A 26,326-nucleotide genomic window follows, 5' to 3' on the forward strand; every position below is an offset into this window, starting at 1 on the left:
TTTTTCCCCTCTCCGGACCTACAAGAGAACACACTTAAGCAGAGATGGCGGTTAATGACACCGAAATCGTACAAAGGTTCTGCCCTAAATTGTTGCCTTCTCATAAGTTCAGTTAAGGGGAAAATAAATGAGTTTGGGGGGAATTATGATACAAGAGCAAAGGAGGCTAGCCGATACCACCACCTACCCTCCTCTTCCTTCTTCTGCTGCTCCTCCTCCGACTCCTTATTTTCACTCTTCCAGACATTTTATTCACTTATTCTCATTATCTGTCTCATAACTCCTGCCTCCCAGCACACTTCACTCGAGGCAGGCGTGATGTTGGGAAGAATTACGGCGATTACCGGCATAATTTTTCTCCTTCATTTAATCTTATATAAAATGTTGTAACACAAACTTATGCGGCAGGCTTCTTTAAAACTTATTTTAAATTAATTAACAAGAGTAATTCTAAGTCACAGAGAAAAGGAAAAATAAATATTTTGTGGTCTAAACATCTTATAGCACCGTGCCTGCTATCATTTTCCCGCGCAAACCATAATTTTTTCCAAAATATGAACTTAAGGGAGCAGGTAAACGACGCGGGGTCATCATTGTCGTGTTCATAAATAAACCGACTAGTATCACTGAAGCAGTTGGAGGTCCTGCAGGGTGTAACTAAAGCGACCACGTCTGTTGTTCACTGCACGGGGTAACAGTCCCCTCATATTTTATATCGACGTGTGGTATAATTCATGTGTGTGTGTGCACGGTTAAATGCACACACAATATATATATATATATATATATATATATATATATATATATATATATATATATATATATATATATATATATATATATATATATATATATATATAGTGTATGTGTGTGCGTGTAGGTGTAGACGTGGGTGCAGACATAATATATTAGCAATACTTGAAATATTTCCGCCGGTCTCAAAAAAAAAACACCATCTTGACGTTGCCTATCTACCCCCCTCACAATACACCCTCATAATCCATACCCCCCATCAACCACGCCGTCCACTGTCATCCTCTTAGCCAATGGTAGGACTCGGTTACTTCATTATTCCGCCCACACTAACCTGCAGAGATAATGCTCCACCCACCACAATCCTCATGGCCAATGACAGGTCAAGGCTGCGTTATTACCTCGCCCATATAAACTTTACCGACCAATTGTGGGTTTCTACGGTACGTCACCGTCATATTAACCCTAATTGTATTATCTACTTGCAGGGGGAGGAGAAGAAGGAAAGAAAGGGGGCAAGGTGAAGTAGAAGAAAAGGGAAGAATGAAAAAGTAAGAAGGAAGGAAAGAAAAGGAGAAATAGGAAGGTGTAAGGAAGAGGTGGAGTATGTTGTATCAGTTATCCGCCTCGCTGTTGTGTCTCCCTCCCTCACACAACATAGGGATCACGATGACACCCTCCTCACGGTGGAGATGGTGGCAAAGAAACTGATAAGTGATGACGGTGGTTATGGTGAAGGGTAGTGCTGGTGATGTGATGAGGAAGCTAATAAGAGATGATGATGGTGGTTGTGAAGGGTGGTGCTGGTGATGTGATGAGGAAGCTATTAAGAGATGATGATGGTGGTTGTGAAGGGTGGTGCTGGTGATGTGATGAGGAAGCTAATAAGAGATGATGATGGTGGTTGTGAAGGGTGGTGCTGGTGATGTGATGAGGAAGCTAATAAGAGATGATGATGGTGGTTGTGAAGGGTGGTGCTGGTGATGTGGTGAGGAAGCTATTAAGAGATGATGATGGTGGTTGTGAAGGGTGGTGCTGGTGATGTGATGAGGAAGCTAATAAGAGATGATGATGGTGGTTGTGAAGGGTGGTGCTGGTGATGTGGTGAGGAAGCTAATAAGAGATGATGATGGTGGTTGTGAAGGGTGGTGCTGGTGATGATGATGATGTGATGAGGAAGCTATTAAGAGATGATGATGGTGGTTGTGAAGGGTGGTGCTGGTGATGTGATGAGGAAGCTATTAGGAATGATGATGGTGGTTGTGAAGGGTGGTGCTGGTGATGTGGTGAGGAAGCTATTAAGAGATGATGATGGTGGTTGTGAAGGGTGGTGCTGGTGATGTGATGAGGAAGCTAATAAGAGATGATGATGGTGGTTGTGAAGGGTGGTGCTGGTGATACAGGTAGCGATATATATATATATATATATATATATATATATATATATATATATATATATATATATATATATATATAAATCACTGTAGGTGCGCGTGATCTAGGTATATGCAAACACAAGGAAAGAGAAACACGAAGTTCCCAAGCGCTTTCGTGTAATTCATCTTCAGGGTGAGATTCAGACTAGTCTTATCACCCTGAAAATTACAAAAGGCTACCATGTTTTTCATTATTATCGCTATATATATATATATATATATATATATATATATATATATATATATATATATATATATATAATATATATATATATATATATATATATATATATATATATATATATATATATATATATATATATATATATATATATATATATATATATGTGTGTGTGTGTGTGTGTGTGTTTGTTAAATGAAACCAAAGGATGAGATCAGTAATTTACATTAGAAAACTAATATGATATCACCATTTTGTTCCATATGTACTGCAGTCTGTTTTGCCAGTCAGTTTTTAATAAAATGGTTACATTTCACTTTTTTTCCATAAAAAGATTTACAAAAAATATACCAAGTCTTAGTCTACTTATTCTAATAAATCTTGTTTGTTTTTTTGTGTGTAGGAAAAATCTTCACTATTTGGAAGCATAAGTATACCAAGGTATACTTTTTAAGAAGACATAACAATTACTACTTGTACACTGAACTTGAAACATGAAGGAGTACCGTATATGATCCTCTTGTGATGAACTGATCAACTTGGATACACCCACATGATAACTTCTGTATAACTAATTTATGCTCATAATAGCCTATGTAATTGATGCCTGTATGAGAGTCTATGTATACTTACCATTAAATGACATCCAAGTGCCACCTCCTCTTCTTCCACCCCTCCCGTTCACCTGCAACTCTTTTTCATTCCTCCCTCTCCTTCCAACCCTCCCTCTCTCCATCCACCCCTCCCCTCAGCCCCACCCCTCCCTCTCCGTCCACTCCCTCCCTCCCTCCTTTCCACCCCCATCCCTCCCTCTCTCTTTTCACCTCCTTCATCTCTCTCCCTCCACCGTCACCTTCCATTCCCCGTCTCTCTTTCCACCTCCTTCCCTTCGCCTTCCAACCCTCTTCTCCGTCCACGTCCTCCCTCTTTTTCCACCCCTCCCTCCTTACATCCCTCCCTTCTCTCCTTCTACCCCTCCCTCTCTCCTACAAGTCCTTTCTCTCTCCATCCACCCCCTCTCCTCCCTCCTTCAACTTTTCTCCTTCCACCACCACCTCCTCTCTTTCGCTGTTACTTCTCTCCTTCCTGCTCTCCTTCCCTCCCCCCCCTCCTCCTCCTCCTCCTCTCCCTCCACCCTTCTCCTCCTTCCACCTTTCCCTCTCTCTCTCTCTTCCTCTTTCCTCCTCCTATAATAAAGATCCGTTTTATGATGAGTAATTTCCGTTTTCTTTGATGCAAGTAGTTTCCCGTTTTCTTTAATTCAAGTATTTTAGCACTTTCGTTGATGTAAGTAGTTTCCCATTTTCTTGGATGCGAGTAGTAGTTACTGTTTTCAATGATGCAAGTAGTTTCCCATTTGATGCAAGTAGCAGAGAAAATGGGGAACTACTTACATCAAAGAAAACGCTAAACTGCTTGCATCAAGAAATGGGAGTTCATAGTAAATGGAAAATGTTCACATAGAGAAAATGGGAATCTACTCGCATCATAGAAAATGAAACTATTAGCATCATAGAAAATGGGAAACTACTAGCATCATAGAAAATGGGAAACTACTATCATCATTGAAAATGGGAAACTACTAGCCATCATAGAAAATGGGAAACTACTTGCATCATAGAAAATGGGAAACTACTTGCATCATAGAAAATGAACTACTAGCATCATAGAAAATGGGAAATACTTATTATAGAAAATGCGACATTTTTATCAAAGAAAATGGTAGGAGTGTGTGGACATGGAGTGGAAGAAGGTGTGGAGAGTGAGAAGCTGGATGGCACGGAGGTTAAAGGTGTGGAGTGGAAGGTGGAGGAAGGAGGGTGTGGAGTTAGAGGGTGGATGGTGTGAGTGGAGGGTATGAAGATGGTGGGTGAGGAGGTGGAAGGTGTTGAGATGGTGGGATGAGTGTGTGGAGGTGGAGATGAAGGGTGTGGAGGTGGCATGTTTGGATGTTGAGGGTTATGGGTGTTGAGAACGAGGGTGGGCCGTGGAGGGCAGTGGGATGTGGAGGTGGGGTGCAGGGGTGGTGTGGAGGTGAGGTGGGGGTGTGAGATGCAGGCGAGGGTGGGATGTGGAGGGGTGGGGGTGTGGAGGTGGGGTGTGGTGGATGCAGTGGGGTGTGGAGGCGAGGTGGGGTGGTTGAGGGCAGGGGATGTGGAGGTGGGTGTGGAGAGTGCGGGGTGGGGTGTGGAGGTGCAGGGTGGGGGTGTGGAGGTGCGAGGTGGGGTGGAGGTGCGAGGGTGGGGTGTGGAAGAGTGCGAGGTGGGGTGTGGAGAGTGCGAGGGTGGGGTGTGGAGAGTGCGAGGGGTGGGTGTGGGGAGGTGTGGGGTGGGGTGTGGAGGTGTGGGGTGGGTGGAGAGGTGCGGGGTGGGGTGGTTGAGGTGGGGTGGTTGAGGGCAGGGTGGGGAGAGCCGTGGAGGTGCGGGTGGGGTGTGGGGGAGGTGCAGGGTGGGGTGGAGGTGCAGGGTGGGGTGTGGAGGAGTGCAGGGTGGGGTGTGGAGGGGGTGCAGGGGGTGGGGTGTGGAAGGGTGCAGGGTGGGGTGGAGAGGGGAGTGCGAGGGTGGGGTGGAGAGTGCAGGGTGGGGTGTGGAGGTGCAGGTGGGTGTGGAGAGTGCGAGGTGGGGTGTGGAGGTGTGGTGGGGTGTGGAGGAGTGTGAGGCGGGGTGTGTGGAGGTGTGGTGGGGTGTGTGGGGTGGGGTGGTTGAGGGCGGGTGCAATTATGACGGTGGATTGATGCATGCAGTGGTGGTTGTGGGGGATGCAGGTAGTGATGGTGGAGGTTGTGGGGTGATGCAGGTGGTGGTGGTGGTTGGGTGATGCAGGTAGTGGTTTTGGGGTGATGTAGATGTTGGTGGTTGTGGGGTGATGTAGGTAGCGGTGGTGGGGGTTGTGTGGGGATGTAGGTAGTGGTGGTGGTGGTAGTAGTCGTGAGCAGATGCAGGTAGTGCTGGTTCTGGGGTGATGCAGGTAGTGGTGATGTTTGGTTGTTGGGTGATACAGTAATGGTTGTGGTGGATAAGAGGATGCTGGTAGTTAGACAAACAGATGGTGGAGACCAGGAGGACACAGACAGACGGTAGAGACCAGGGAGGACACAGACAGACGGTAGAGACCAGGGAGGAAACAGATGGTGTAGGCCAGGGAGGTAGGGTGGGATGCCATAAAGACTGGAGGCGTGTATGGACCTCCACAAAGACCAATCTGGCGGGGCTGGTAACACCCCCTAAAGAAACGACGGACAAAAGCATTCCATTTGAAACTGCCTGAGTGTGAACACCCCTCCCTTCTTCTACCCCCCCCCTCCTCCCACCCCTGCCTTATCCCCGGGCGGATCTGTAATAGACACCAATGGCGATTTAGTGATGTTAAATGCATAGTTCCACGACACGCACACATTATTCCTATGTCACTATCGGCAGTAGCATTATGTGGGCGATGAGTTGTGTCTCCGTAAGTATATGCCAAGACCTCTAGCCAAATCATAAGTTAACATCTATAAACTTTTTTGTGTGTGTAATATGACTTAAGGTGATCCACCATGGTTCCTCTGCCACCGCCATACTTTGCCTTATATGGGTAAAGGCATCTCCTGCTGGTCTCTGCCTCCCACACACACATAATAATATCCTCCTCTTCTCCCAGGAACCCAATACACACCTACAAGGACTCTGACCTTCCTCTACCAGTTCTCCATCCTATGTCTGTTTCGACTTACACAAATCCTTACACGGTTACACCCCCCTCATATCTACCCATACACACCTTGCCTCTCCTCATCTGTTCCCATTATACATATACCGTCCTCTACATCCCGCCCAGTAATTCAGCTGCGTCTCCCTACTACCTTGTACACCTTTCCTACATATATACCTGAATCCTCACCACATGTCTTTCTCCTCCCTACACAGATATTTTATGCCCGGACCTACTACGCTCTATCTTACACGTACACTGCCACACAACTTGAAGTAAGAACTAAGTTCAGCTATTACTGGAAGCGTAAAGAATTTTAATTTACAGATTACTGACTTACCTATAAAGGAGCATTAGTGAACCTGGTAACTTACTCCCAAGTAGGCCCTAGGACTGCTATGCTTCCCTCAGTTATCCAAGGTAATGTCCTTCCCTCCTACCTTGGACGCACGCTACTATTCCTCCCACTCCCTCTCTCGCACACACAAACACTTTCCTCCTCCTATCATCACACACCTGTAGTTACACAAATATCCTCCCCCACCCACATAGCCTTCCACAAATCGCCCCTCTCTCTACTTTCATACACCCAACCTCTCTCTCTCTCTCTCTCTCTCTCTCTCTCAAGAAAATTTACAAGACCAGCTCCCCCAGTTATATATCTGTAGTTAATCTATGTGCTCATTCCATATTTCTTATATTTTTTGAACAGAAAGCTTTTACAATATTAACTTTCATCATCTTTTTTATATTCTCAGTCGTTTTGCTGCCATTTTATCTCAATAAACCGTTCATTATTATAATTATTATTACAGTATTATAATAAATTTTATCTTTCTCACACATACGCGGTTAACACCTTGTCTAACAACACAGCTGTCCTTCCTCTGATCAGAACTAGTTTTATGGCATATTGTATAAAGTGACGCGGAAGGTACTTTTTCACACCCCAAAATCTATTATAAGTGGAGTGTCCTCATAAGTGTTAAAAAGCGACCCAAATACGTCTATGGACAACCAAGCTCGTCTACACAGATGTTAAAGTGTCCCAAACAGGTCTACACATGCCGTATGTTGAGTCGTCCCAGCCTATGTTAACGAGTTGATCTAAGCCTCTAACCCAGCATGTGCATCCTAATGCGCAAAGACTATTATAACAAGTGCATGTATGTCCTAAGCATAAAGGCATTCCGCCAAGTATAAGGACGTCACCTCTGGTATAAACACGGTCCAGCAGGAGTAAGTGCGTTCTAGTAGGTGAAAGGATACCTTAACAGGTATAAGTGCATCCCAGCAGGTGTTTAAACATTCTAGAAAATGTTTAGGCTTCCCAAAAGGTGCATGTACGGAGTTATAGGGCGTCCCAGTCAATGTAAGGACGTTCTAATTTACGGAAAGAGTCCCGGACAACTTTGTGCCTAAATGCGTTCCAGCAGGAGCAGGTGTAAATGGCGTTGTGATGGGCGCATGCGTTAGTGTGTCCCTGGTGGTTGGGGTAATCCATGCCCCGTCAGGCCGCAGTGTTTAGCACCTGGAGAAGGTTGGGAGTGATATAAAGTAATTTATAGCCATAAAGTGTGGCGTGTTGCCATAGCCCCTCCCCCCCTTCTCTCCTATTCCTTAAACTTCCTCCCCTCCTACACCCACTTTTCTCCCACCCCTTACTTCCTTTCCCTCCTAAGCCCTTCCCCTTTCTCACACCTCCATCTCCCTCACGCTCCCTTCCACTACTTCCCTCTCGCCAATTTCTCCTCCTGAAACACCCATTCCCTCTTCTCCCCTAATTTGTCCACCTCCCCTTCCCTCCTATTTCCCTTCTTTGTCCTCCAAACACACATAAACACCAAAATCCTGTTGCTAATCTCTCTCTCTCTCTCTCAAACATTCGTATAAGCTCGTACATAACAACAAACCCACTTCCCGCCTGCCCCTCCCTCTCCCCCACTAATGTATACCAACAACACACTCCCTCTCATTTGTTCTCGCCACCTCCCTGACCCCACCAACTTCCCTCTTAACACGGATGCCGAAAACAAACATGTGACTCGTCTCTTTTACCAAGTTATGGGTACGAGGAGGGTATATGAGATACATGTTGTCAGGTGAAGGTGAGGACAGGTGCACGGTAGCGATCTTTAGTTCGTTCGTGGGGTCGCCAGTTAATGATCCTTGGTTCATGGGGTCATAAGTTAACGACCCTTAGTTCATGGCACCACAATTTAGTGGTTCTTACTTTTAAGGTTGGCAAATTACAGTAGTGTAGTCACATTTCAATGATAACTTAATTACAGATATAATCCACGAGGTTACAAGGCGGGGTGACCACATGTTCAGCACGTCTCAGGGTGGGATACTAGGAGGTCATGAGTTCAAGGGCTGGCATGATGCCGACACTCAGGGTGCTTGGCGGAGGCGGAGCTGGGAGTCGACGTCAGCGGGTGGGCATACATAAGCAGGAAACACCAGTCATGGCATAGTTATCCTTGTCTTCAGTATTCGTAAATTAACGAGGCTGTGGTCACCGCCAGATCCTGAGCTCCTAATACTGTTTTTCCCGGTACTGGCGACAAAGAGTCTACGTTGCTCATCTTACTTGAGTCCTCTGATACTACTAAACATGATTCACTTCACATTTCGAAATTTTTCTCTGACTAAATATACCCATGAATATTTCTTTGCCGTTTTCTTTAATAATCCTCATTTATTATAATTGTATTTTCTCTCTCGTATTATTTCATTTATCACCGCAGTTACGAAGTCCTCGTCAGGATATTGTTGAGATTAATGGGTGGATAATTTACATATCAGGGAGGATGATACAGCAGCTCACAGTGACGGTGTGGGTGACGACACCAGTTGTAAGTGGACGTCTCAACTTAGCTGACTGGCAAGGCTTCAGGGAGTCTGGTACAATGAGCCGGCTGGGAGGTCTGTCCTAGGAGATATTACAAATATTGCCTGACTTATCTATATATAAGTGAAACACACACACACACACACACACACACACACACACACACACACACACACACACACACACACACACACACACACACACACACACACACACACACACACACACACACACCTATCTTAGGCACGATAATGTGAACAGCTTATCCCTGTGTGTGTATCAGTAAAGCTAGGTGAGTGGGTGCAACTCGTAGGAAGGGTGGGTGTACTAATCGTAGGAAGGGTGGGTGCTAAGCTCGTAGGAAGGGTGGGTGCCCTAGCTCATAGGAAGGGAGGGTGTACTAGTTCGTAGGAAGGGTGGTGTCTAGCTCTGTAGGAAGGGTGGGTGTTCTAGCTTCAGTGAAGGGTGGGTGCCCTAGCTCATAGGAGGTGGGTGCCCTAGCTCATAGGAAGGGTGGTGCCCCAGCTCATGAAGGGTGGGTGTCCTAGCTCATAGGAAGAGTGGGAGACTTATCTTAAAAAGTGGGCTGGGTATCCTAGCCCTCAGATGAGTGGTGTCCTCGCCCCTAGCTCATGAAAAGTGGGTGTCCTAGCTCATAGGAAGGTGCCTAATGCCTAGCTCATAAGGGTGGGTGGGTGGGTGTCTTAGCCTAACCACCTAGCCTCAGTGGGTGTCGTAGCCAGGCAAGGTCGAGCACGGACCCAGCTGGCCCCTGGGACCGACCTGTACACACTTGAGGCTGACATCTCCACCATGTCCTGCATACATAAGTACTCTTCCATCTCTGCCTGCTCCTCCTCCCATCTCTCTCCCTTCCCTCTCATCCCCTCTTTCCATGTCTCATCTCTTTTTCATTCCTCCTTTTCCTTGTCTCACCTCTTTTCCCGTCCCTCTCACTCCCCTTTTGCTTTCGCCTCTTTTTCCCTCGCACTCGTTTCTCCCTTTCTTTGTCTCACCTCTTTTTCCTCCCTTTCCTTGTCTCAACTCTTTTCCTCCCTCTCATCCCTTTCCCTTATCTCGCTTCTTTCTCCGTCTATAACTTCTTTTTCTTCCCAATATTTTTATCACTTTTCCTCTCCCTCTCTTGTTTCCCCATTCTATCTCCACTTTCCCACCCTTCTCTCCTTCCTCGTATTCTGCCCTTCCTCTCTCTCTCTTCCTTCTCCTCCTTCCTTTTCCCTCTTCTTTCTGTTCATCCTCTGTCCCACCAATTTCATTTCCCCATCTTCTCCCTGTCACTATGCCACCGCTTCCTCTCCTTTCCGCCCTCGCCTGGCTAAATTTTTCGCAGACACCTCATTTACCTGAACATTACAGGGTGTGGGTGAAGGGTGGGTTGGGGGATTAGAATGGCGGAGAACTTGTTGGCTTGATGGCAGTAACTTTGTCCATTGTTGGTAGTGTATGGGGGTCAGGTATGCTAGCCAGGTAATAAAATAATAACAATATAAACACAATAAGTGATGAATCTACTTATAACACCTGTCTCAGCCTATGAATACCAATCCTTAATGACTGACTGATTGACTAACTTAAACGATGAGAGATTATTTCTTCTGGGCAGCAGCTCGTGATGTACTGACTGACCGTGTGTGTGCTGTTGCCTAGTACACTAATTACCTAATAGATATCCCTAGTTTTGGCTACTAACTTAATCCATCACAATACACAACAGTGATTTTCGTGTTATCGGTGAGTTTCATTCGTGTTATCACCAAAACTATGGATAATAAACAGCACTCATCTGCCACCCTTTCACCTTCAAGATAAGATACCTGAACTTAACCTTCGCATGTGAGGTTTTGTGTTGACGTGAGACCATAAACGGTGGAGTATACTGTATTATATACCCGCACTAACTTAACTTACCATTGTTCATATTCTTAAAAAATTATTGGTATTATTCTAGTTGAAAATCTAGTTTGTAGCGTAAAGTTGATCGAAGGATATTCATTATATACTAAAACTGGGATGAACGGAGTGAAGGTAAACAAGAAGGCAGGGCTGGGTGCAGTCTATACTTACTGTGGGCAGCTGGTCTAATAGTCGAAGGGTCAGGCACTTCTGGAAGCAGGAAACAATGACCAGGTTAATATTAAGGAGTTTTAATGTAATGTATCGAAACCCCGCCATACCTTAACTTCAACCCGAGTGTTCAATAATACAAGTTTCAGTCTATCTCACTGTTAACAACAAGCCTTATTTTAAGTGGATGTTAAATAACTGAATGTTAAACTTAACCCTCAGTCCATGTGAGTGTTAAACATCTCACCCATATGTCTAAAGTATTAAGATCAAAATTCCATGTACTGTGTAGCACCTTTTACTTGCCGATACAATTTCTCTGGGTGAAAACATCGTATTGTTTTACTCAGTCACCCTATTCAGATATTCGTTTTTTTATAAAAAAATCTGATGTTTTGCAGCGAAAATTGGAAAAGCCTGGGGTTTCATATTCTCAAAATCTCATGAATACCATTCCTTTTAATGTCCTGAATTCCTGATTCATATTCTGTGGCTGAAGACATTATCCTTTAACTTAATACAGCAGCACTTTTTACATACTGATACAATTTATTAGGGTAAATATATCATACTCATTGATTGTCACCCTAACCACAATTTTTTTACAAAATAATCCTATGTTTTACCAGGAAAATAAGAATCTTTCTGACGTTTTAGATTAAAAACAAAATTAAATTGAACTTTTTCATGTGCCCATTCACCTGGAAAAAAAAGAGTGTTAATTGAGTTAGTCTCTTAATCGCAGTTTACAACGAGTAAGTTAGGAAAGTTATTACGACGTTTTGCTTGGGAAAATCGCTAATATTTGCGGTTTTAGGCCACAGTATTTTGAAAATCTCACCAAAAGCTTACTTTTACACGCTGATTCACATTCTGTGGGTAAAAATATCCTCTTCCTTTATTTTAGTCCTCGTAATCACATTTTCTGTGAGAAAAATTCCGAGATTTTGCCAAGACAAATTACCATTTTCTTGAGTTTTGACATTAATCTCATAGACAACACTTTCTTACACGCCCATTTGATTTACCTAGCTGAAAATATATTACTTTTACATGGTCGCCCAAATCACAATTTATTATAGAGGAATTTTTTTTTATAAAAATTCTGACGAATAGCTAAGGAAGCTTTGCCAACTAAATTGAGGTTTCGTATTAAACAACTCAAACATTGATCTAAAAGTGTTGAATAAGCGAAGGCTCAGTCAAAGTAATTGTTAACTAACTCCAGTCATTCACACACTCTTGGCTCAGACAGTTAATTATCCTGTACCTCATTTAGCCAGACCGTCCAGGATTTGTAACATAATTTACAAGATATATTCACATCTAATTTTCATACTGTCCTGTGTATGAATAATCCCAGGGCCAATACCTTCCACTCACACTATCATGACTTGTCTTAACTATGATTACAGGACATTGAATAAATTGACAAAGCAAGTACCTCAACATTCTTGTGGGCTTCGTGATCACTAAACAGCACTGACTACACACTAACACACCACACACGCGATCATAACCTTGTTACATTTGCATAATGACATTCCTACTGCAAGTTGAACACGGCCAAGACCTGCCCCGCGACCCCTAATGGTCTGCCCGCCATAATGGAGTGTATACGAGTCAATGTGTTGATATAGTCGTAGAGAATCCCCCCCCCCCCCCGCTTCCTCCACTCTGGGTATGAATATGGAGTGGTATTTGTGGTCTCCTACCCGATCCTACTTGCTTTAGTCCCGCCTCACACCACAGTCCTGTCCTTGACCTTCCAGGCAGAAGTCATTACCAACCTCTCCTGTACCAGCCACCATCATGATTCTCCCTCAGCGGTGCTAATGCAGTCCCAACTAACTACATTCACCAGTGTTTTATTAAGTAATTATTATTTTAGCATATCTACTACTTCAAGGATTTTCCCGACTTAGTTTCTTCTTATAGTCTTAAGGCCTTCTAAACATATAAAAGAAAGTGGTATTATGGTGGCGATTATTTGTGGCTAAATTTCTTTACATACAGAAGAGGGACGATTGTCTGTAGACCAATAATACTGCGTGCACGATCCTCCAACTGTGGTAATAACAAGGCGAGCGAGTAAAGGATGGAGGGAGTAACTTCACCACAGTCTGACACGGGATGTGAACTCCTGCTAAATGAAGGTAGAGGAAAGGTGTGGTGGGTGGCATTCTACGGCCTCCACCACACAACATCCACACCTCACACCGGCAGAGGTAAATTAATGAAAGAAAAAGAAAGGTAATGAACAGGAGATTCTTCCCTTTTCTATACTCTTGTCTCTCCCTACCCCCTCTCCTCTACCCTCCCTTTCCCCACTCCGCCGTGGGCAACAAGCAATGGGTCACTTACTGATGCAGGGAGCGATGGGTGAGCGGCTCTGTTGATAACCCTTGTCACAACGGTTGCATATGGTGCCAGTGACGCCGTCCTTACATGGGCATTGACCCGTCGTCTGGTTGCACGTCTTCCCCGAGGCGCCCACCGGATGACAGTCACACGCTGTAAAGACAAACTGATTAGAAACCCTGTAACGAGAGATGTGGTGTAATGAATGCTAAACACTATTGAGGACAGTCATCATAGATCATCATAACCACATAACACTATCATCATCACACTACCATTAATATATAATCATCACCGCTGGTACCAACCACACTGACACCAGCTCCTACCTCCACCTACTGTATATTGAAATTTTGAAGAAAAAATGCAAATTTTTTGCGTCAGCTGTGTTTTCTTAAAAAACACGCATTTTCTTGGAATTGAAATTAACTTAGCTACTTTAGTACATCACATCCAGAATAACAGAAAAATCCTAAAATTCTCATTCGAAAAATGACAATGATTGTGAACAAATCACATTTCGACAGTTTCAAGTGAGAAAAGTTGATACAAGAGACTGTAGGAGAGCCACGCCCCTAAAATATATCACCATAATCATCCTTCCCTAACTTGTAATATATAGTCATAAGGAAGAGGTTTTGTTTCGTTCTATTAAGTGGAGGGGCGGGGGTTTTGGAGCATGGCGACTGCTTAGACTTGGTTATGTGAGAGCAGAACTGGTCCCACACTCCAGTCACCCAGAGGTAGACGTAATTGGTCTGCGTTACCTGCCGTAGTAAACAAAATGAACGATTTGTGTGGACACTGTCTTACACCCCCACTACCTTCCTGACCACCCTCCACCACTACTACTTTGCTGTCACTCGGAATCGAGTATGGCGATCATCCAGCTATGATACAATGATATGAGTTATTATGATGTCTTCTAGGTTGGTGAGTTCTGAGGTGACTAAAGAGGCCTATACGGGACTGACTACCCACCTACCTGACCACCCTCCTCTACTACACAGCTTGACCGACTCCCTACTGCCAGCTACACAGCTACACTCCCCCCATCAGCTCCGATACGTCGAAGTTGGCTGCTAGTGTCAAAAATTCAAATTTCACGAAACAACAGCTGGCTGACGTGATTATGGAAGTCCAACAGACTCTTATACAGGACATCATACAACAAATGAATAAGGAGACCATCGGGAACTAGAGGAAGCTGACCGGCGTCTCACTGGCCAGCTAAGTGATGTTAGAAGCAGCTTAGAATTCTCGCAAGAGGAAATAAGTGACTTAAAAGCAAAAATGTACGTTGACGCTAAAGAGAACCGAACACTCAGGACCCAAGTTCAACAGCTGAGTGAGGAGAATTCAAAGCTTAAAACAAAACTAATGACAACAGCAGACCGGGTGGATTATGTGGACGACATAGGGCGACGAAACAACCTCAGGTTTGCCGGAGACCCCGAAGATCTCCACGAGAACTGGGAGTCATCCCGGCGCAAAATATCACGCCTGCTGAATGAACATATTAAACTTCCTGAAATAAAGTTTTACCGTGTTCAACGCGTCGGGAACCAAACTCCTCCCGCCCCGCGATAAAAAAATTTTCATCCTCCTCTGACCGTGACAGTGTTTTATCAACGCAGTAAACTAAAAGGCACCACTATCTTCGTCAACGAGGACCTATGCCAGGTACGACTAAAGCCAGCCTACAGCAAATGGACCAGTTTAAAGAAGTCAGGAAACAGGTGACGGTCAGTCATAAAACCCTTGTTGTGGAGGACTCTTGGGCAAATGGAAACCCCCCCCCCCCGCTGTAGTACCAACCCCCAAAGCCCCTCGAGAACCCCCCCACAGAGGGGAACCAGCCGCTGCCATCCACATCCTGGCTATCACCTGTGAGCGCCCCCCCCCAGCCAACTCCCTATTACACGTCCACCCCTCTGCACTGGAAACCAGCGGCCCTCAAACCAAGAGACAGGCGCACCTCCCACTCAAAATAACCCACCCCAACAGTACTAGTCATCTCTTAATTCTGTTGGTTTTAGCACCGTGAGTATGCCATCCCCCCCCACTACTATAACTTTCGATCTTCACACCTGTGACTGAATTTTTGCTGTTCCTTAATCAGTACCATTTACACTCTACACTGACTATGCTAGTGTCGTTCCCTTAGATGTACTAGATCGTATGTGTTACACCCCCTTCACCCATGGTGTCGACACAATTCTTCCCCATATTGACCCTGATGCCTTTCTACAAAACTCACTGGGTTACACCAACCCCAATTGTACCTATTGCTTTCCTGACTCTCCCGAGTTTAGTTATTGTCTTCTTCCACTTCTATTCCCCTTCACTTAGATACCTTTCTAGATCAGTGTATATCTTCTATTGCCCACAAATTTGATGTACTTGGGTTCTGTGAGACCAAACTCACTATCGATACTGAACATTTGTATAACATTCCTAATTATAATAGAAACTGCGTCAATACGTTACGACACAGTGGTGGTGTCGCACGATATGTTGATATCAAGTATAACACTTCTGTAAGAGATGATTTAAAGGTTCAGGGAGCATCTGGCTCTTCAAAAACACAATCCCTGGTTACTGCGGACAATGACCTACGGAAAAACTGATCACAAAAACGAACATTTGTTAAATTGAAAACGTTAAAATTCGAGGATATTAACACCTACTGCTGTGCCCTATTTGTTTAGAAATCTGTCAATCACTTGCTTGACAACAATTATTTCCAGTTCCGGAATAATCAGAGATACAACTTAAGGCTCCCAGAGCTCCTCTCCCAGGCCTCCATAAAATATCACGGTGTGAAGGTGCCAAGCAACTTACCCCCATCCATCCGCGCAAAGACCACGCTCCCTTCCTTTAAATCGTCTCTTAAAAAGTATCAATTGTCTAATTATTAATATTTTTTGTAATACCTACCTTATATAGCTGCTTTTATTGTACCACCAAAACCGTATTATCAGAAATTATCATGTAGATGGATAGAAATTACCATTGCCATAAATATATTTGCCAACTAGACATAATCCTGACAGCTCTGTCCTCTTGTTCCACCTCAATACAACCGATGTTGTACTGCTTTCTCCCTTATCATCTTTATGTTTTTCAATTCCACTGTAAATTATGTATATACTTATAATATAAATGAAAAAACAAATAAATAAATAAAGAAAAAATAATAAATAAATATCTTGGAGATAACCATGGTAACATTATGAGATGTTCTTATTACCATCATGTTACTAAATGTTACATAATACTTCCTTGAGATAAAAGTATAGTATATATCAGGTGCCTACAAGAGAGCTCCAGCCATGTTAATATTATGATTTTTAAATCGACTCTGGATCTGTGTTCTGTCTAAATAAACTGTTTCAATATCAATACCACCTACCTGACCATCCACCACCACCTACCTGACCACCCCCTCTACCACCACCTACCTGACCATCCACCACCACCCACCTGACCACCCCCCCTACCACCAACACCTACCTGACCCCCCTCCACCATCCATCACCACCCACCACCCTCTCTCCACCACTCACCACCCACCTACCTGACCTCTACCACCCACCTACCTACCTGACCACCCTCCCTACGACCACCTACCTACCTGACCAACCTCCTCTACCACCACCTACCTACCTGACCCTCTACCACCTCACCACCCACCTGACCTCCTCAACAACCACCCACCTGGACCTCTCTCTACCACCACCCACCTGACCCTCTACCACCACCTCCTGACCACCTCCACCACCACCTACTGACCACCTCCACCTTCACCTACCTGACCCCCCTCTCTCACCACCTACCTGACCCCCCCTCCACCACCACCACCCACCTACCTGACCACCCTCTTCTACCACCACATACCTGACCCCCCTCCACCACCCACCTGACCACCTCCCTACCACCACCTGCCTGACCCCCCTTCACCACCACCACCCACCTACCTGACCCTCCACCATCCATCACCACCTACCTGACCATCCACCACTACCTACCTGACCACCCTCCTCTACCACCACCTACCTACCTGACCCTCCCTCCACCACCAACACCTACCTGACCACCCACCACCACGACCAGCCAACCTAACCACATCGGGTGCCCTGAAACGGACATTTATCATCACCTATAGATGGGAGAGGAGTAAATACCTGACCGTGAGTGAGATTTAAGACTGAAAACACAACACGAGGCAGACCCTTGAGGTGCGTGAGTTGCCTTCATATCATTACTTTCCATCCACTATACCTTCATTAATATAAACTAAAATGTTACGTAATGCAGATTCGTCCTCAGTGAAATCGAATGCTGGGCGAGTAAGGGATCGTGTATGTTGATGGTGAGCGTGTTTAGGTCTACAACACCTACAGAGACCAATGGGTGTGAGTCAATGGAGGGGCAGCTGAACCCTTTTCCTTTCGCGGTCACCTTTTTTTCTTTTTTATCCAGGTAGAACGAGGCAAGTCTTTGTTAGGATCCGTTATATTGGCCTCAGTCTCGTTTGGTATTACTCTCAATATAAGTTATACTAACGATACTTTATTTTTTTTTTTCCTAGTTTAACCTTAGGTACACTCCGATCAGATATGCTAAAGTGGTTGTTGAAATATTCGTCCAGTCATATAGATCGAGACGTCCTTAATACTGGGAAGTGAACTCGAGGTTGGGGGGAGGGTGTGTGTGTGTGTGTGCATCCATCAGCTGAGACATGTAAACAAACCATCCTCCACGGCACGACAAATTGGCGAACTCTTCTCTTATCTTAACCCTTTCTTCCGGGTTCCATTATCTTGTCTCCTCCCACAGCGGCCAGACATATGACTTTGTTTTGTTTCTTCCCAACACTTACTGTCATTCTCATCATGTTAGAACTCGGAAGTACCTTTATTTAGCACGTTTCCATACCTGGTGGACCCGATGGAAAAACCTCAAAGATATAAAGTATTGAAATATTTTTACTTGAACTTAATAACTTAATTATCAATAAATTATAATAAAAATAATAAGAACAAAGTTAACAAAAATATTAGATTTTCTTTATTGCTTAACTATGAATGTTGTATTTATAAATGATCCACCAATCTCAATAACTGTAAGTGTACAGTGGTGGTTGTCATATTTAGTTACAAATTTATACGACTATGGTGGCTATCTTGGGCTAGCCTTCGTCAAATCCACTTTGTACACCTGAACTCTGTACATTGTTTGTTTATCTGACTTGCCTATAAACATGATGAGCCAATGTGAACTTATATGACGATTGTACTTAATAGAGAATTCTATTTACTCCTCTTCATTCAAGTCCCTGTTTCAATTTTGGGAGGCCACTGAAGTGTTTACGAGGTTACCAATAAAGGTGGACAGATCAGCCGCCGGGACACAATAAGGGCCAAATACCTAGTGAAAATTTATGACAGAAAATGGCGATTAACAAGCTCGTGTGAGTTTTTGTTTGGTTGGAATCTATTGCTATTTGTTTGAGCTAGCTATTCACTCGTCCGGCTCCAGGAAGGCAATAATGGAATAAAGTGAAAAATATGAAACATTCATTCAATGTTTATTTCCACCAACAGTACATCAGCTATACCTGCTTGAGGGTATAGTACATCAGCTATACCTGCTTGAGGGTATAGTACATCAGCTATACCGTACCTGCACCACCTACAAACACCCTCCTAAACATGGCCTTATTTTTACAAGCCATACAAACAGAATAGTAATGCTAGCAACAGTACAATATATGAAGGATCGTAGCATCAGGCGTCAGTGTGGAGGTGCGTGTGTGAATGTGAGGCGTGACCAGGGGGCAGGGTTGGGCTGTGCCAGACGACATACCGTCCCACGGGTGGTACTGTCACAACACCGACGTCCAACACCTTTTCCCGCATTTCCATTACTCCCCAGATGCACCTTTCTAGGACCTCCACTACTCCAAGCCGTCACAAACCAAGTTTAACCACAAGATGGCCCCGAGACACCTTGAGATATAAGCAAGGCGAGCGGGTCATTATGTTATGTTAAGAGGCTACGTGAGCTTCGCCAACAAGAGGGATCTCAGCAGAGCGAGGAACTTAACAATAAAAGAAATGGTACGATATCCATCAGTGACGGTCACAGGTGATCGGCACATACGTTACCCGCTGATGAGGCGAATACAAAGAGAGCTTGGGTGGCGGTGGTAGCGACCTTGGCGGATAGTTAAGGCTAACACTAACCACAACAATGATAACTGATAGTTAAGGCCAGCAATAGCCACAACAAATACCCTAGATGTCAACTGTGTTGGGACTAGTAGTGACCCTTAGCCATCATATGATAACTAAGGGTCACTACTAGCCCCAACACAGATCACTTCTTGGGGAGGGGATAGTTAAAAGGCCAGCACTACCCACAGCAAATACCTCACTTAATCCACCAGCGTGCTGTCATCACCCACCGATACACCCTAACCCGACTCGACACACACACACTCACCAAGTGCTCCCACACCCAGCCCAGCCACACGTTTCAGTCACCACAACTCTCTAAGTAACTAAACCTATATTATATTAACTTTTCGTAATTGAATGTAAATAATGTTAAATGAACAAAATATGAAACTTGTAGCACAGATGCTAATAATACCACAGATGTTAATAATACCATTGATGACTGAGAGACGAAAAGAAGGTGAGGAACAGCACAGGGGTGAGGGTGTAACAGCACAGGGGTGAGGGTGTAACAGCACAGGGGTGAGGGTGTAACAGCACAGGGGTGAGGGTGTAACAGCACAGGGGTGAGGGTGTAACAGCACAGGGGTGAGGGTGTAAGAACACAGGGTGAGGTGTAACCTTTGCAGGGGTGAGAAGATTAACTAACAACACCACAGGGGTGAAGGTGTCTTAACCACAGCACAGGGGTGAAGGTGTAACAACACAGGGGGTGAGGTGTGGCTGCTTTACAGGAGTGAGGTGTAGAACACACACTGGAACAATGAGCAGACGGCCCCCACCTGGATATACCTAATAATGACGTCATACATTACGACCACTGTCTCTCACACTTCCCTACTACTACCTAACACTGCTGTACTACTACTACTACTACTACTACTACACCTTTATCTCTCACCTTCCCCACTACTGCTGCTGCTGCTATTAATTTTATTATTACCTGCCCTTTAAATCGTTGAGTCATACACCTGAAATGTAGTCATTATATGGTTTGTGTTTAGATGAGACAGTTATCTAAAAAGTGTTGGGATGTGTATGACTGGCAATTTACAAGGAGTTTTTACCCTCTTATAAGGTGTGCGGCGGCCAAGTGAATATAGCCCCTGCCGTTTCTCCCTATTAGGTCGCAGATTTTACCCTGGGTCCCTCCCAGTTTGCCGAGCCTTTAGTGTGTTACCTATCTTTACAGTTGGGGGGTGAAGACGGTCGAGTGCAGTGTTGGTTACGTTACCTCCTTGTGTACTAAAAGCTGCATCCACACTTTACCACTTTTTATTAAGAGTATTTTTTTTTTAAGATATTGTAAGTGAAAGTTGGATTCACTCCCACACGACACAGTACAGAGGAAGACTGTCTCTTTCTCTTGTGTCTTCCCGCTTCTGTTAGTCTTGCAACACTTAACATTTTACTTTACTTGGCTAATGAGACTACTGGTCGACTCTGTACGTAAAAATGTATTCTAAGAAACAAAACAAAATAAAATCCTTACCAAAGCAGTTAGTATAAATAATTGTACGAATTGCAACTTTTTGACACCAGAACCTGAATCAGCGACTTGAACAGTAACTTTGATGAAACTCTGAGCAAAGTAAAAAAAAATAAAATAACAAAAAGACTTTAGATTTTTCAAGGCTTAACTCTTTTTTTTCTAGGAAGGATGGGAAACTTTTTTTTTGTCTAGAATTGGTAATTAACGAGCTGAAATTTTTTAGGAGTTCAGTTCAAACTTGTGGGGGCAAAACGCAGGAATTTAAACTTCGAGAAAATGTGTAAATAAAAGCCGAGGTAAAGGAACTGTATAAATAACTTGGTAATTAATGTAGATGACATAACATGACAACATGTGTAGAAGGTAAGCTGAAGGGATAGTTTGTAGCTTAGTTGATTCTTTGTTCTGTAACTGATAATTACTTGAGACATTTCTGTTGTGTTGTTGGGACACTGCTCACTGGTGCACAGGACAGAGACGGTCTTGTCAGTGCCCACTGAGGACTGCCCCAGTGTGAGTGTAACGCCCTTACTAATATTTCATAATTAACCAACTCTAAGAAAGGTTCTCACCCCCCATTAGACCTCTAAAAGCTGACCCCCCTGGTCTCTCTCTCCATACCACCTCTGTTGTTTTCTCCGCCTACTCTCTCTCCTAAATAAAATTTTGAGGCATGTCAACTCCTCCTACTCTCAAACTGCAGGATAGTAATATATATATATATATATATATATATATATATAAGCAAGCCTCAAAGGTTCGACGTGAGCATCATCGGTGTCTTGGCAAATCTCAAATCTGTCACGGAACACTTCTCAAGCAACTCTCAAGTATTTTAGAAGCTGTCGCGATAATATGGTTCCACAGATCTTACAACTCTGTAATTAGTGTCTTGTAAACCTCAAGTTTTACAAAGTCGCACATAAGTCTAATGTTATTAACTGCAGTGATGGTGTTGCCCCGGTCTGCTGCCACCACTACATGTCCAATCTAGCGTTTTGGCGAGAGCTCATCAAGGTAAGCCCGAACGATGTTCGTAGCGTGACACGGATCATCATGTTGAAAGACGGCAGTGTTGAGGATATCATCTTTAGGAAGGTGAGGGTTTAGACACAAGCGGAAGCGTATTAAGATAAAGTGACCAAGTTACCTTACAGTAAGTTCTACCCCAAAACGCTTCAGACCTAATGACGTTTACGTCAAATCTTATACCTAAGCTCGATAATAAAAATATATCTTTAATTATAAAATCACATTTGCATCTCGAGACCATTCTTTAAATAATTAGTCACTTCTGAACCACCCTGTATGTCTTAAGAATAATGTTTTGTATTGTAACATTTTGTTTTAAAGTTACAAATAAACATCTGTGAAAAACTTACTGTTAAATTTAATATCTAATCATAACTTAACAAGGATTTTTACCCATTCTCCTATAGATAATGGGCATTTAATATTTTAATACGATCTGTCATTATCAATATTTACTACCACATGTATTTACCTAATTTCATATATCTTAAGTTATCTTTATAGAAAAAATACACACATGTTTTTAAATGATAATCCCCAGTGTTCCAGCCACCTTGACCACAGCACTAGATCACCTCCACACTTCACCTGTCAACACCTGCACCCACACATTATCAACACCCTGACCACTAATTAAGGTACGCGCCCGCCAGATTATCCCCTGGACGCTGTAATTACTATATTCTCACACTTGATTATGACACAGTCGCTTGAACATACACGACGGCTTCTGGTCATCCGCTCAAGTGTCACTATACGTCATTGTCTTGATCAGCCTGTCATAATTCCTGCAGTGTGTGTGTGTGTGTGTTCATTCGAGAATTTCTGACAATAATTATATCTTTATAATATTACGTTTCCTTCCCGTGTGGTTAATCAAGTCTCTCTCTCTCTCTCTCTCTCTCTCTCTCTCTCTCTCTCTCTCCTTTTTGTCACCTTAACCACGAAATTCCATCTCGAGAAGACGAAGAAAAATTACTGTTTTTGCTGCAACGTGAGACGGGAAAGAGCTCATCCGTCCCCTGGCAGGAGGAAAATTATTGTCCTGGGAGGCGCTGGAGGTTTGTTCTTCGTGGGAGAGGTGCTGGAAGTTTGTTCTTTTGTTCTTCTTGGAAGAGGTGCTGGGGGCTTGTTCTTCTTAAGTGCTGGAGGTTTGTTCTTGAGAGGTGCTGGAGGTTTGTTCTTCTTGGGAGAGGTGCTGGAGGTTTGTTCTTCTTGGGAGAGGCATGGGGCTTGTTCTTCTTAAGTGCTGGAGGTTTGTTCTCTTGGAGAGGTGCTGGGGTTTGTTCTTCTTGGGGAGAGGTGTTGATATTTGTCTCTTCTGTGGGAGAGGTGCTGAGGTTTGTCTTCCGGGGAGAGGTGCTGGAGGTTTGTTCTTCTTGGGAGAGGTGTTGAGGTTTGTTCTTTGGGAGAGGTGCTGGAGGTTTGTTCTTTCTTGGGAGAGGAAAAGGAGTGTCAATTTCTTGGAGAGGTGCTGGAGGTTTGTTCTTATGTGCTGGAGGTTTGTTCTTGAGTGAGGTGCCGGAGGTCTGTTCTTCTTGGGAGAGGTGCTGGAGGTTTGTTCTTCTTGGAGAGGTGCTGGAGGTTTGTTCTTATGTGCTGGAGGTTTGTTCTTGAGTGAGGTGCCGGAGGTCTGTTCTTCTTGGGAGAGGTGCTGGAGGTTTGTTCTTCTTGGAGAGGTGTTGGAGGTTTGTCTTTCTTTGGGGAGAGGTGCTGGAGGTCAGCCCTCTTGGAGAGGTATGTGCTGAGGTTTGTTCTTCTTGGAGAGGTGCTGGATAGTTTGTTCCTCTTGGGAGAGGGTGCTGGAGGCTTCTGTCTTTCTCTTGGGAGAGGTGTTGAGGTTTGTTCTCTTGGGAGAGGCAAAAGTTGAGGTTTGTCTTTCCTTGGGAGAGGTGCTGGAGGTTTGTTCTTTCTTTTGGAGAGGTGCTGGAGGTTTGTTCTTCTTGGGGAGTAAAAGGAAGTTTGTTCTTCTTGGAGAGGTGCTGGAGGTTTGTTCTTCTTGGAGAGGTGCTGAGGCTGAATTTTCACAGGTGCTGGAGGTTTGTTTTTCACAGAGTGTGCTGAGAGGCTTGTTCTTCTTCAGAGGTGCTGGAGGTTTGTTCTTTCTTCAGAGGTGCTGCTGGAGGTTTGTTCTTCTTGGGGAGGTAAAGGGAAGTTTGTTCTTCTGGAGAGGTGCCAGTTTGTTCTTGGAGAGGTGCTGAGTTTTGTTTTTCAGAGGTGCTGGAGGTTTGCTCTTTTGGGAGGTGCTGAAGTTTGTTCTTTCTTGGAGAAAGGAGGTTTGTTCTTCTTGGAGAGGTGCTGGAGGTTTGTTCTTCTTGGAGAGGTGCTGGAAGTTTGTTCTTCTTGGAGAGGTGCTGGAAGTTTGTTCTTCTTGGAGAGGTGCTGGAAGTTTGTTCTTCTTGGACAGGTGCTGGAAGTTTGTTCTTCTTGGAGAGGTGCTGGAAGTTTGTTCTTCTTGGACAGGTGCTGGAGGTTTGTTCTTCTTGGAGAGGTATTGGAGGTTTGTTAAGGACGCTGAGGGTCTTAGGGGGAGGTGCTACAGGTTGTTCTTCCAAGGGCGTTTTTCTTTTCTGGAGGAGTTGTTATATATCCCAGGGGGAGGTTCTGCGGATATTGGGAGGAGCTAGAGGCTGTCCAACAGGGGGGAAGGGTGTGTCATTCCTGCCGGTAATTAGCCCGTCAAAAGTTAGATGATACCATTACCTGCGCTGAGGGTGGATCAGATTAAACACTTTGAGGGGCGCTAACTCTGCTGTCCCCAAGACTCCTCCTCCTATGACCCTCCTAAACACCTCCCAAGACTCCTCCACGACCTCCTCTATACACCTCCCTAAGACTCCTCCCACGACCCTCCTATACACTCTCAAGACTCTCTCCCACGACCCCTCCTTTATATTACCTCCCCAAGACTTCTCTCCATGAATTTCCTATACACCTCCCCAAGACTTCTCCATGACCCTCCTCATGGGCTAATCTCCCCAAGACTCCTCCCCACGACCCCTTCCCTCTATACACCTCCCTACATCTTCCCTATACACCTCCAGACTCTCTCCTCCCACGACCCTCCTCTATACACTCCCAAGACTCCTTCCCATGACCCCTCCTCTATACACCTCCTGGAAGACTCCATCCCACGACCTCCTCTATAGACCTCCCCAAGACTCTTCCCATGACCCTCCTCTATAGCACCTCCCAAGACTCCCTCCTGTTAGACCCCTCTATACACTCCTGCCAAGACCTCCCACTATTCTCCTCTATACACACCTCCCAAGACCTCCTCCCTATGACCCTCCCCATACACCTCCCCCTGGGACCTCCCTCCCATGACCCCTCCCTATACACCTCTCCTCAAGACTCCCTCCCTATGACCCCCTCTATACACCTCCCCAAGACCTCTCTCCCCATGACCCCTCTACACCTCCCCAAGACTCCTCCTGCGACCCCTCTATACACTCTCAAGACTCCTCCCATGACCCCTCCTCATACACCTCCCCAAGACTCCCTCCCACGACCCCTCCCTTTCCATACACCTCTCAAGACTCCCTCCCACGACCCTCCTCTATACACCTCCCCAAAACTCCCTCCCACGACCCCTCCTCTGTACACCTCCCCAAGACTCCATCCCACGCACCCAAACTTTCTCTTCTCCGTGCTTATCTCCAGTCGCCCCTCTCCCCACACACGTCTCTCTAGCTCTTCCCTCTCTCCCCCACCAGTCCCTTCTCCCCACACGTCTCTCCATCTCCCTCCTCCCACACATATTCCAGTTACACTAAATACAAATTGGAATAATCAATCTCAATGTCATCCACCATACAGGTAAACCTATCAAAATATAATGATCAACTTTACTCTATGGCCAGGGAGGGAAGGAGGGTACAGTGTATATTCCTACCTGATACTATTGTGTGTTCAGGACGGCTGTGTCGAGGTATAAAAATTCGACCCTTTTACTTGTATATTCGTCTCTGGTTCTGTCAAGCTGAAGAATCGACTTTTAAGTAATAAAGAGAAATTGGAGTGGGTGTGTGTGTGTGTGTGTGTGTGTGTGTGTGTGTGTGTGTGTGTGTGTACTTGTGTAATCTTTAAAAGTGGAGGGAATGCTTTTTTCTCGCTCTGCATTCACCCCTCAATGTTAAGCTTGTTCATTCACACACACACACACACACACACACACACACACACACACACACA

At 44.7% G+C, this 26,326-nt stretch overlaps 1 protein-coding gene across 1 annotated transcript in view; it reads right to left on the reverse strand.

Moving 5' to 3' along the window:
- The window catches only part of LOC121859581 (netrin-1-like), a 68,640-nt gene that overhangs the window by 9,367 nt on the left and 32,947 nt on the right, over nucleotides 1–26,326 (reverse strand). Inside the window, exons 3-4 of the mRNA XM_042356518.1 lie at nucleotides 13,367–13,516; nucleotides 11,003–11,041 (exon numbers count right to left, since the gene is read on the reverse strand). Of these exons, the coding sequence (XP_042212452.1) occupies nucleotides 11,003–11,041; nucleotides 13,367–13,516 (189 nt within the window). The remainder of the gene's footprint in view (nucleotides 1–11,002; nucleotides 11,042–13,366; nucleotides 13,517–26,326) is intronic.

The sequence above is a fragment of the Homarus americanus genome, unplaced genomic scaffold (genome assembly GCF_018991925.1).
Source record: "Homarus americanus isolate GMGI-L3 unplaced genomic scaffold, GMGI_Hamer_2.0 scaffold7626, whole genome shotgun sequence".
NCBI lineage: Eukaryota > Metazoa > Arthropoda > Malacostraca > Decapoda > Nephropidae > Homarus > Homarus americanus.